Source organism: Carlito syrichta, unplaced genomic scaffold (assembly GCF_000164805.1).
Source record: "Carlito syrichta isolate Samal-C Ts95f unplaced genomic scaffold, Tarsius_syrichta-2.0.1 Scaffold154501, whole genome shotgun sequence".
In the NCBI taxonomy this organism is placed as follows: Eukaryota; Metazoa; Chordata; class Mammalia; order Primates; family Tarsiidae; genus Carlito; species Carlito syrichta.
In genome coordinates, this window is record NW_007098597.1 from 356,099 (window position 1) to 369,767 (window position 13,669).

General features: G+C 37.9%; 1 protein-coding gene across 1 annotated transcript in view; it reads right to left on the bottom strand.

The window, feature by feature from the left end:
• ZDHHC21 (zinc finger DHHC-type containing 21) overlaps nt 1-11,508 on the bottom strand; it is a 65,899-nt gene extending 54,391 nt beyond the window's left edge. The window contains exons 1-3 of the mRNA XM_008050949.1: nt 11,459-11,508; nt 7,161-7,293; nt 559-749 (exon numbers count right to left, since the gene is read on the bottom strand). Coding sequence (XP_008049140.1) covers nt 559-712 — 154 coding nt within the window. The 5' untranslated portion in view covers nt 713-749; nt 7,161-7,293; nt 11,459-11,508. The remainder of the gene's footprint in view (nt 1-558; nt 750-7,160; nt 7,294-11,458) is intronic.
• Nucleotides 11,509-13,669: the final 2,161 nt, after the last annotated feature.

Consider the following 13,669-nt stretch of genomic DNA (forward strand, 5'->3'; position numbering starts at 1 on the left):
AAAGATATCATTTCAATCTGCTTATTTTAATAATAAGCAAGCCATTGCCAACTGACTATAGCATAAAATAATTATCCAGAAGTTCAGTGTCATCATCAACAATTTTAGTATCATGTTCAAGTTCATAATCAACAATTTTAGTATCAAGTTCATAATCAACAATTTTAGTATCATGAAATTCTCATTTCTCAGTAATGGTACCACCTCCATTCATAAAACTTCCACATTTGCAATCTAGCATAAAACAAAAACATTAAAAATGTATACAGACATACAAGCTATCATTACTGTGACAGTTTTTTTATTAACAAGATGGTCTTTATATATTTTGTGGTTAGATAAATATAAAGATATCACTTTATTTAACTCTGTAAATTTATAAAGGCCATTCTTTTTAAAGTTTTCATAATTGAGGTCATCACTAAATATTAACAGCACTACTAAAATATTAAATATATTAAAAAGGAAGGTTATCTCAGTGGCACTATACTCCAAAAACAATCACAATAAGAAAAATCTTTAATTATACAAGAAATAAATAAAGATATAGGAACTTACTTATTATTAATATGCCTGGAATATGTCCTTCTTCATAGTGAGGAAAGAGGACAATTTTGGGAATTAGAACAATATTGTATAACCAGACAAAGACAATCAAACCCATGCAGCACCAACCATGTGGGTCAGCAACAAAGTGAATCCGGAGACCCATTTTGCAGTTCTGTAACAGCCCACAAGGAAGGAAGACCCTAAGGAGAAGGGACAAAGAGTAAAATTACTTACAAGAAAAATTATTTGACTACAACAAAACTATTTCTGGGAACTGTAACATGACGCATTCAGTTGTCTTTATGTATTTGTTATTTTCCTTATATGTTTGATATATTCATTGATATTTCTTTGGGGTTTTTTTTTAAATAAACACTTTGGAATACAAAGAGAAGCTTCAGGATACTCAAATTTCTTCATAAGCTTCAAATAATTTAATTTCAATTTTTTCATTACAAAAAATTGTATAAGGGGTATAAGATTGGCTTTATCTACTGAAGTTAAAATACAAGTTTGCCCTTAATCCAGCAATGCCATGTGTAAACCCAAGAGAACTGACTATACAAGACCACCAAAAGATATATAAAAACACTTTTAGAAGCTTACCCAGAAGACTAACTGAGGTCACACAGTCAAAATAGTGGTTACCTTGCAGTGGGAAGAGTATGTATTAACTGGAAAGTGACATAAGAGAATTTTTGAGGGGCTAGACATGTTCTATATCTTGACCTTGGTAGCACCTTAGGGATATATACATGTGTAAACATTCACTGAGTCATATACCTAAGATTTGTGCACTTTAATTTTAAACTACCATAAAATATTTTTTAAATCCTTTTGAAAAATTTTAACAGAAAGTGAAAGTAATACAAATTGCTAAAAATATTAAAATTCACACAACAAAGCCCAACTAATATCATTGCTATAAATTCAAGACTCCTGTTTAAATTAGGTTTTTTTTCTGTTGTGTTAGTCTGCCAAAAGATCTCTCAATGAAACATGTAAAGAGTTAAGATATTTCCACATGATACCAAAAAAGTGACAAAATACATCATACTTTAGTACATAGAATGTATAAAGCTTAAATAATAAATTATTCTAAGAGATCTAGGATTATATTTAAATAAAGCATAATGGTATAATAAACTAGGACAATGATTCTCAAACCTGCAAAAATGCCAGAATCACCTGAGGAGCTTTTTAAAAATATATATCCCCAGACCCTATTCCAGATCTACTGATTCGTAATTTTTCATAAAGTTCAAAACCAATAAAATGTTTTTAAAATGCTGAGAGTCTAATACAGCTGACTGGTATCTAGGAACCACCAGCCATGAACTTCACTAAGACTCCAATCTTATAGCAATGAGTTGAATCAACATTCACTGAGCCTCCACTATATACCAGCCACTTGCCAGTCACTGTAGATACAATGAGTAAGACATGGTTTTTGCTTAAAGGTACTATCAGTCTAATAGGAAAAATAAGAAGAAGAAAATGTTTAGTATAAGAGGGTATGTTCCAGATTTGTGGACAAGATGTTAGTAGGGGCCCAGAAGATGGGACTATAACAATCAGGATTCAAGCAAGGCTTCATATAAGAGGCTTAAAAAAAAAAAAAAAAGAGTTCAGTCTTAAAACATGAGTAAAAGTTACCAAATGAGTAAAAGTTATCAAAGCAAAAAAAAGTGACAGCAATACTGCAAACAGCAGGAAGAGCATTAAGTATAAAAGAGAAAAAAATGTGGAAGGTATTACAAATTGCCATCACCAATCATAAAGCTTTCCGTGGAGAGCAAGTGGAGAGAGAGACAAGGCTAGGTCGTGAAGGACAGATACTAAGATGCCATGCTAGAATGCTAAGACTTTGTTCTCAGGCACTGGAAAGCTATTGAAGCTGGGAATTAACATGATGAATTTATATTTTAAATAAATTGCTGACGTCCTGGTCTGGAGGAAAAAATTAAAGACAGAGATCAGTTAGGCTAAGAGAAGACAAAGCCAAACTTAGTTTTGAAAAATGGGCCAACTGAAGAAATAGACTCAAACCAATAAGTCTTTCTGATTGATAGGATATTAGGGATTACAGAGGAGAGAGTCAAGGATGATGCCCAGATTTTCAGTTTATATCCTAGACCCCTTCATTCTAAGAAGAATTCATTATCAGTTGAAGAACATCAGAGCACATCCTCAGAGGCCTTGTCAATGCTCTTCAAAGCTACAAAGTTATCAAAACAAAGAAAAAGAGACCACAGAACACTTGATTTTAAAGGAAAATGCCATTCTCCCATCCCTATATCCTCCACGTATTGGGGCAGCAGAAAAAAGATAAGAATTTAAATGCAATTCCACCCAAGGTTTTAAATGTGGTCCAAATTAGTACTTGTGTATAAATTCTAAACTAGAAACAGTGTCTAGATCTTTAAAAAAGTAATAGTTTTAGCCAGATGTGGTGGTGCATGCCTAGAATTCCAGCTACTTGGAAGGATCGTCTGAGCCCAGCAGGTCGAGACTGTAGTGGCCGGGAGCGTGTCACTACACTCCAGCCTGGGAGAGAATGAGACTCTAACTCAAAAATAAATAAATAAATTTATAAAATTTTTTTAAAACTAAAAGTTAAATTTCATTAACTTTTAATTAGAAAACTAAAAGACTTATCAGTATCAAGAAAGCAAGAAATATCATATAGAGAATAAAGCATGCTATTTAACTTACTCGGTGTCATTATTTTTAAAACTAAAGGAGCCAGGTGCAGTGGCTCAAGTCTTTAATCCCTGTACTTTGGGAGGCCAAGGTGAGGGGATTGCCTGAGCCCACGGGTTCGAGACCAGCCTGGGCAACTTGGTGAGACCTCATCTCTACAATAAATCAAAAAATTAGCTGGGCATGGTAGCGCATGCTGGCTACTTGGAAGGCTGAGGTGGAAGGATCGCCTGAGCCCAGCAGGTCAACGCCACAGTGACAGTGAGCAAACCACTGCACTCCAGTCTGGGCAACGGACTGAGACTCCAATTCAAAAAAGTAAAAATAAAGGAGATAAAACACAAATGGTAAGCTATCTACACAGCTAAAAGAGAAACATTCAAAAGAATGTTAATTTTTTACAGTCCTGCCCATCATCAAGTGCTAAAAAAATGAAAAACGGTTCTGACTCTCAACATGTTCAATATTATTAACTTCATGTACCTTACTTTCTTTTAATGTTTCAGTTTTAGTCAAGACTAAAAAACGGATCTAAATTCCAATAATTATATAGGACAGAGTAATTTCATTACTTATTTCTAAGTTTATTAACACTAGAAACAGAAAAGCACACAATCTAGCAAAACAAGTGGCAAAATTATCAAGTACTTTCATTACTGTATTTTATTCTCCTCTACCAGAGAACAACTTTTTCTTTATCACTAGACAAGATCTCACAACAAAAAGTATTACATTCTGAAAAGTATAGTGTAAAATGTGCCCAATTTCCCAGACATAAACAGATACAGGTGACAAGATCTGAAAGAACAAGCAGCCCCAAGGAAAAGTGAGCACAGACTAGAAAAATAAAGCAATAAACAAATAAGATGGTGAATTTTTTTTAAATACCTAACTCATAAAAATTAGTGCCACATCATCCTTTCCAATGGGTTGCAGAGAAGAAAACAGTGGTCTTCCAAGAGCTCCAGTTCAGACTACAACCTGGACGTGTAACTGGAAGAGTTGCAGGATCACTCCACTCACTTCATATCTACCAGGCGTGGCTTATGGCTGAAGAGAAACTATTACACATCCTGAGCAACAACCACACTGAACACAATGCTGTTACTCTTAAGGACAACATTAGTAAGATACTTTCATCAGCTAGTAATTCCAACATACTAATTTGTATATTAAATGGTGAGCTCATCACTCAAACTTTGAAGTAACTAGTGGATACACTGGTCCATCAGCATTTTTTCAGACTGCTACCTGGTAACTCTACTTCAGTGCAGTGACTAACTTCATAACGATGTAAATTACTACAGCAAAAACTTTTTAAAAAAGAAATTATAATTCAACTCTAATAAACCAGATTGAGTAAATATTTACAGTGTTCAAATTATTCTGACAGAGTCTACCTTTCCTTTTTCACCTTTTCAAGGAATTGTATTTCACTATATATTTTCCTCAAGAATAGTCAAGTCATTATGAAAAGAAAATAACAGAAAACCACTATATGACAGAAAACTTTAACATCAAAATGCAGATTTGGGGGAAAAAAAAATTAGCCAAAATAATTAACAAGAAATCCAGCCAAATGCATATCTCTAAACAGTTTTCTGTTGCTGTTGTTTTTAAGATGTGAGGTACAATTCAGGGCTAAGTATACAAATGTTCATTATGCAGGTATCCTTGTTGATGAGGAATGCTCTCCCAACCCAAGGCAGAATCCCCCCTCAAGGCCACTCCAGCATCAGGTGATCCTTCCACCTCAGCCTTTCAAGTAGCTGGAACTGCACACCTGGCTAACTTTTTTTTTTTTTTTTTTTAATTGTAGAGATGAGGTCTTGTCAAGTTGCCCAGCCTGTTCTCGAACCCATGGGCTCAGGCAATCCCCTCACCTCAGTCTCACAAAGTGTAGGATTACAGGCTTCAGCCACCACACCTGGCCTTTAAACAGTTTTATATGACTCTCCACCTCAGCTAAAATGGTCTCATTACTGTTCCATGAATATAAAAAAAAATTCCATCACTCATTCCTCCTGTCTAAACTATCTCTACCATTCTGCTTACTCTATTTAAATTTAACCCATACTTCAAGGCTAATTTGAATTTTATTTTCCATATGAAAGTTTTCCCAGCACCTCAGTTCACAGTGATTTCTCTTTTTCTTCTAAATTTCATTTTATTAGAAAAAAATAGCAAGTAATTTTATAATCTTGCAACGAGGAAGACCTTCAAAACCAAGAGCCATAAGCCATGTCTGACCACATATTAATAAAAATTAACATTTCTGAAGCCCCAAACACAGCAAAAACAAAGTTAAAAGATAAAATATTCCTGAAAAAAATATTAGAACACATGACTTATAAGAGGCATGCAAAGAGGCAATTCACAGAGAGGAAAGCAATCCAATGCCTAATCATTACTGATTAGGAAAATGTAAAATAACTAGGTATATTTTTCATCTATTGTAATGAAAAACTTTAGAAAGACAGATGGTATCCAATGTTGAGGGCACAGAAAAAAAAGTCACTGTCATACATTATTGGTTTGCATGTAAACTGATACGATCATCTTGGGAGGGCAATTTGGCAATATGTATCAAACGGTAAAACCCTTTTATCCAGCAGATTTACTTTTGGTAATACCTACAAAAGTATTCATGAAACCGTAGAAATATCTAAACATGCAAGAAGTACAAGGATACAGCTCTTTTTATAATCACAAAAAATACGGTACAACCTAAATGTTCATGTAGAGGGAGGGAAATGATCAAACCCATAATGTAGACAATTTCCAAGTCATTGCAATTAAAAAAAAAAAAAAGGAAGAAAAGGAGTCAGGCAGGTCTAGCTCTGCACATGACTACCCACAACACACTATCTTAACTGGTTCTTCAGGAGGGGAGGGGATAGAGATAGACTAGTAAGGGGTATAAGGAAACTTTCTGTGGTGCTAATAAAGATCTGCCTTGATACAGAGCTTGAGCTACACAGGTGCATACATTCATCAAAAAACTTAGCAAATGTACACTTAGTATTGGTACATTTCATGGTATGTAAATTAACCTTTAAAAAAACTGTAAAACAATAAGGAGCTCTAGTTAATGATATGTATACTAAAGTATGTAGGGGGGAAGTGTATTGATGTCTGCAATTTACTTTGAAATGGATCCCAAAAATAACAAAGTGGACTGATGAAAGGACAGAGACATAGATGAGTATGTGATGAAGCTCAGTAAAAGATTCGTTTTAGGACCTAAGTGAAGGGCATTCAGATATAGTTATTTCAAATGTTGGAGAGGAAGCAAGTCGTAGAACAGTATGTATAACATTTTTTGCTAGAAAAAAATACACGTAAAGTAATCTCTGCATATGCATAGAAATAAAGTCTAGAAGAAACACACATCAGCCATTGTTAACAATGGTTATCAATGGGCTGAGGAAAAAGTAGTGAGAAGGAAGGCTCTCACATTTTTATGTGTTACAATTTATCAACAAATGTGCATTTCTAAATTCTTTTCAACCAACTAAAATACAAAGATAGCCTAAGGAACACCAACCTTACAAATAAAATATTTAATTTAAGCCTCTCTTTATCACTATATTGTATCCTTATACTGCATACTTTTAAAATTAGTATTGTTTAAAACGAAGTGCAGAAGGATTGGCTGTAAAGACATATATGATTTACAGTTTAGAAATACGTTTCTGAAATCATATTATTTACAGATGATATTTCTCTATGGAAGAGTCTTCTCTAAGAAAATAGGCTTATTAAAATTTAGTATAAAAACTTTAAAATAAACATAAAGTAATGACATTTGCTAACAAACTAAGTACATCTAAACTTAACAAGACTCCAAGGACACTATGCCACATGATCCAAAAATATATTCTCATGTAAAATCAAATGCAACTTACCACTCGCAAATTCACTGAGATGTGTTGTAATTTTTCTGGTACTTGCATTTAGAGATTTTCTCTTGACTCATTCTTTATTATTATCACATCCCACCAAATGGATCTCTTTTCAGTAACAATTCTCCATGAGAACCTATTAATGGTTTAACAAATAATGATTTCTCACAAAGGCAAAAACTTCAAGCAACTTAATATTCTAACTGTAAAAATGTCAACTACAAAGGTTTTAAGTTTATAAGTAAGAAAAAAATAATTCAACTCCATAAGATTCTGTGCTTTCAAATCCCACCCATCGACCCAGAATTTGCATTTGATTACCATTATACATGAAAGATCTCTTTTTAAACCACCCAATTCCCATAAAATCAAATAAGCATTATGTGTCCAGCATTTGTGCTTCATCAAACTTCCTTGACCACAAATCACAAGATAACAACAGAATCTGCTAGATCTAATCACAACTGATAAAGAACAGAGCTTAAAGTTTTAATTTAAAATGTTTTAAGAAAAGCTATTCTCCTGTAATTAAACTAGTAAGAGTTAAACATAAACATTAGTTACGACAATTAAAGCTTAAAGAAATAACAATCTGCATTATACGTAACATATACTGATTCACTGCTGTAATAATTCAATCAACATTTATTGACTACTGTATATACTGTGCTTTGACACGATATAAATGAAAAAGAGACAGGCTCTATCCTCATGAAACAGACTAATAAACGAATAAGATCAATACTATGTAAGACAAGTTAAAATAGAGGGCAGGAGGGCAAAAATGCATCTCATACAGTAAGGATATTGGTTCATGGGTACACTCCTGGAGAAAGATTTCTGGAGAGAGGGAAGGCTGTGAGTTAACCAGATAAAGAAGGGATGTTCTTTTGACCAACGGAGCAGAATAAGCAAAGGTACAGAAGCAGGAAGAAAAATCTAAGTAAACTGTAACAACCAGAATCACTGCATATAGAAGAAAGGGGTAAGATGTCCAACCTTTTGACCACACCAACTGTAAGAAATACACTGTATAACATTACTAGTACACACAGAAATATATGAATAACTGACCCTTGGGTAGAGCACAATCCTCAGATTGAAAAACACTGTTAAACCACACCAATGAGTTTGGACTTCACCCTGAACCCAGTGGAAAATCACTGAAGGATTTTAGGCAGTAGAATGCCATGATCAAATTCACATCTTGGGAAGAACTCTAAAAGTCTGAAGACTGTATGTGGGTGGATGGATAAAGCACTGAGACTGACCACATACAACAAGGCAGGCTGATGTTACTCAGGCAAGAAATGAATGCACATGGGGTAGGCACCCCAAAAGTAACTTTTAAGGGGAACAGAAAGTGAGAGAGAGAGAGAGAGAGAGAGAGAGAGAGAGAGAGAGAGAGAGAAAGTGACTCTTAAGACAGGAGGCAAGTCCAGGAGAACTTCATGAGTAAAACTGGTAAGACTTAGTGATCAATTGGAAGCAAAAGCAGATTCTAGGATGGCTCCCTCAATTCTGGCTTACGGTCTAGGTGAAGGTACTATTCCCCAAAACAGGAAACAAAGGACAAGTTAAGGAGTTTGTTAAGCACGTTGCTTACCACAGCAAAGGCAAACTATTCATACTGGAGGTGTGAGAAACGCATCAAAATTATCATTACTATATTTTCATTCCTCTTATAAATTTAGAAAAAGAAAAAATAAAAATCTGCATTTTCTCCCAGAGTCAATTTTCCTACGGCCCATGATTGTTAGATTGTCAAGTGTAATTTGTCTCTACTCTAACGTTTTAAGCTATTTTAAAGTGGTCTCCCTAGCTGCATCTTTGCTTCTTAGAGACAAAACATGGAATGACAAAGTTAGAGTTGCTACCCCTCTGCAAATGAACAAATTTTCTTCCATAAAAATTTTCAAGGAGAATTAAATGTGGTACAACAAAATGCTCTGAAACAAGGTCAAAGTCAATCATGCTGCGAAGGTTATGACTCTAGAGTGGCTTCCTAATGTTTCATCAAAGCAGTAGTTTCTGTTAGTAACATTATTAGGTAATAGGACGGGCCAATTATCTGTGAGTCAAATCCCAGTCACCCACTGGCTTAAAATCAAGAAAAATTCTATTTTACATTGCAGACACACCATCTGAAGTAAGATGAACATCTCAGTGCTAGAGCACCACAACCACCACCACTATGAAATCAAATCTTATCTATGTGGTATAAAAGTAACGATAGGCTTAAAAATCCAAAAATTTGGGGAATAACAAAAAACTCCAAAGTTCAGAGTTAAAATGCCATTAAATATTTTTAACATTGCTATGTCTGAAAGAATAGGATCAACAATTTAGTCGGTAAGTTTTCAAACACACCAAAAAAATTTTTTGTCACAATGCCAAGAGAAAACAGCTAATACACTGGATGAATATATGAAATTTAAAATGTATTTATTATAACCAAAAACGAATTAAGAAAATGGTTACAGCTACATACCCTTAAACTATTTATAAAGCCTGTTTGTCATATTTTATTCTACTCAAAAAATTGGTCAAACATAGCAGTTAAATAATTCTACCTAAAATATGAAGCTCTTGCTGCCTCTCTAATAATGAGCCAATGAGGTAATCCAATTTTTAAATGTCATCTAGGTATTCAGTTTATTATCAACAGAGTAGAAAATCAACATTCTATCGATGCGACAATAGAGAGCTATGTTCAAATTATGGCACAACCTCTTATTTGCTTTCCAAGTGTTAATTTCTTTTCAAGCTTTAGTTTGACCATCTGTAAAATGGAGGTTAAGATGTCCACTTAAGCCGGGTTCGGTGGCTCAGCCTGTAATCGCGCATCTTTGGGAGGCTGAGGTGAGTGGATTGCCTGAGCCCGCAGGTTCGAGACCCGCCTGGGCAGACGAGACCTCATTTCTAAAATAAAATAAAAAAATTAGCCGGGCATGGTAGCGCGCGCCTGTAATTCCGGCTACTCGGAAGGCGGAGGTGGAAGGATCACCGGAGCCCAGCGGGTCGAGGCTGCGGTGGCCGGGAGTGGCCACTGCACTCCAGTCTGGGCGACAGAGTGAGACTCCCACTCAAAAAAGAAAATGTCCACTTACAGGGCAGTTATCCCGCTTAAATGAGAAACTACCTGGCAGAGAAGCCAAGTCTCTAAAATGGTTAACTTTACAGGGAATGGAGAAGAGAAGAAGGAAAACATTAAGGTCAGTTTTACTTCCAGTTTTACAAACTCCAGAAGGAAACAATGTTTCTGAGTCCCCATCATAAAAAATAATGATACAATTTAACAGTACCTGAGTTATCCACTTTCTCTAACATCAAAGTCTGTGAACTGCTGCTTGTCAGAGAAAAACCTTAGCTATGACAGTCCTTCAGCTAGTATCCTACCACGATGAGCATGTAGGGAAGCTGCATTTCTACATGTCGGCCTGGGGTCTCCTCAAGTAGAAAAATTTCATCTAAAATAGAATGACTGAAGTCCCTAGACTAAATCTTTTTCAGGTAAGAGCACGACTGGGGAGCTACAGAATAAAGTGTGGAAGAAAATCAGCACTTGATTTCAGAAGCTAATAAAGATGTATAATTAAAGAAGGAAATTCTGACTCAATTGCGAAGTTGTCCAGGAAGACGGTAAAAATGGGGGTGTGGGGCCGCAGGGTGGGCAAAGCATGATGTGCTTGCACCATCAGTGGTTTCAAGAGTCCCCTGCGCAAAACAAGTCCTTAAATAAGTACATTCTGGGCAAAACTGAGCAGAAGCGGTTGCTCTTCACACAAACTTGCTCTTCCTGTGCACCTGCCTCATGAGTGAAAATGAATGCAAACACTTCTATTAACAACACTGTGCTACAATGACATGCTTCATCAGAATCTCCTAACCAGAAGCAGAAATAACTCAGAAGGTATGGGCTGATATAAGTTAAAGGCCGCCAAATAGTGTTTTGGTCATTATTAAATGCTGGCGTGAGGACTTTCATTCAGGAAGGCCGGAGTGCGGCAAAATAGGAGAGGCAAGACTAACCGACGGGTATGAACAGGCAGCAACTGATGACCTTTGCTCCAAAAAACAGCAAGAGGAAAAACCTTCAGACCCAGTCAAGCCGGAAATGAAGAGGCAGGAGCTTTTCCTGGATGTGAACCAAGGATGCGCTCCCAAGAGGGAAGCAAAGCCAGCTACTCACCTTCTAGTACCCACTGCATGAAGACTAAATTAGACTTCCTTCACACCAGGCTTTACCAAAGTGAGCATGATTTCAGAACACTCACACCACGAGAAAAACCTCTCCTTGCCTGCTCGCTAGAGACAAAAATCCTGCCGCAGGTGAACAAGTTCTTCGTTCCATAGTTACAGATGAGAAGCTTAAAATCAGAAACCTCGCCGAGCTCACACTCAAGCATTTTAACTCAGAATTAGAATAAAATTAATCGGTGAATGGCAAAATACTAATTTTTACCTCGCCTGCCCTTTTGCGGAAGGAGCAACAGACGGGTGCAGAGAGCAGATGCCTACTCAGTTTCTGGAAAAGGGAAGGCTGATCTACCCTGAGAGAAACAGCACAGGGAGAAGGAGGTCTGGAGGGCAGGAGACAAACTTTGAAAACGCCACACCTTTGCCCAGGGAAGAGCCAGAAAGGGAAACAAGTAAATACGCACAGCCACCACACTGAGTATCTTCCGTCAGGCAGTGAAGAACCAGCACGGGGCTGCTTCACGTGTCTACACAGATGCGCTTCTTGAACTACGCTGGTTGCCACTACTTATCAGCAATTCCTAACCAACAAATCTCCATCTTAACAATAAAAAGATTGTTTCTTGATTATTCTTGCCTTTCACTTATATTTCATGCAGCCGGCCATAATAAGAGGTATTTATGCACTGATTATTTTACTAGATGCTCAGGTGCCTTTAATACCTAGCACAGATGAAAAGGAGAGTCTGAGCCCAAATGTGTTACTAAAACAAAATACAATGTGTATATTCCTTCACATAAAAGCAAAAAATGAATTCAGGGAATGACCTCTTGGCACTAAAAGTAGCTTTTCCTTTGCTTTCCCTGTTACGCCTGACACTGTGTAACCTCCTACATTGGAAAAGTTTTCATTGACTCACACTCAGTTACAATTCCAGAACAAAGTTCCATGGAGACATTACTAGACGTCTCAATCAGTTTCTTCGCTCCGCGGTGGCTTTATTCATGCACTTTTCCACAGGTTATGAAACAGTCACTATGAATTAAAGAAATGAGACCGCAGGCAAATAAGAAACAAAAATCTTATGATTCACTGATTACTACTTCTAGTCTTAGAACCAACTGTTAAGCTGAAGATTCTACATATGCTTCTGTAAATGCTCAACTTTCTTTCATTAAGCAAAGCAACCCAGAGATAGACAAAGTGACACAGTTCTCACCGCCCTCTTTAAATGATGCTCAAGCCAGGCTCGGTGGCTCAGCCTGTCATCCCGCGCCTTTGGGAGGCTGAGGTGAGTGGATGGCCTGAGCCCGCGGGTTCAAGATCCACCTGGGCAACTTGGCGAGACCTCATCTCTACAATCAATCAAAAATCAGCCGGGCATGGTAGCGCGCGCCCGTAGTTCCGGCTACTCGGAAGGCGGAGGCGGAAGGATCGCCGGAGCCCAGCGGGTCGAGGCTGCGGGGGCCGGGAGCGGCCACTGCCCTCCAGTCTGGGCGATAGAGGGAGACTCCGACTCAAAAAAAAAAAAAAAATGATGCTCAATTTCATTTACTCCCAACAACAGCTTCTCAAGTATGTTAGGTTTAAAAGAAAGCTCAAGTTTGAAAAGAACCAATATAATTGTCTGCATCAAAAATGATGCATTCTGGAATAGCGCCATACCAAAACAGTTATGGAACTGTACACTTTTAACTTCTACCTCGAGCTAATTTTACTAATCCTTTGTAAGGCAAACGTCTTCAATGCACCTTCCACACACGTCAGAGCCCTACATTATTTACAAACGTGGGGCATCTGCTAAGTCGGCATGGGAAACGCGAAAACAGGCCTCAGGGAATTCGGTCTGACGCCCTAGCCGCACAGACAACCCCCCGGGTCACTGACCCCCGCCCCCCGCCCCCACAGCCGGACAGTGACGGAAAAGGGACTGGAACCCGGCTCTTCTTCCCACCGCACAAACTCTCGTGGGGCTCGCTTCAACCCTTCTTCCAAAACCTTCTGCTTCCAAAAGAGAGCACCACTGCCGAAAGACAGAGCGCCTCCGAACTGCCCCTTCCAAATAAAACAGCCTCCCGAGACCCGGAGAGTTTCACGAGCCATCGCCCCCAAAGCCTTTTCATGCAGGAGCGCCGCACGCACACGCGACACAGTCATCACGTGCTCGCGACGCGCCCTCACAAGATTCTCGGCGCCGGGAGAGCAGCGAACTTTTCCCAGCGCACAGCAGGCCTGGGACCCACGGACACGCCTCTCGAGCTCGCGCTTCGTCCTCCTCAGCCGCCTCGGCCTGGCTGCCACTCTGCACTCC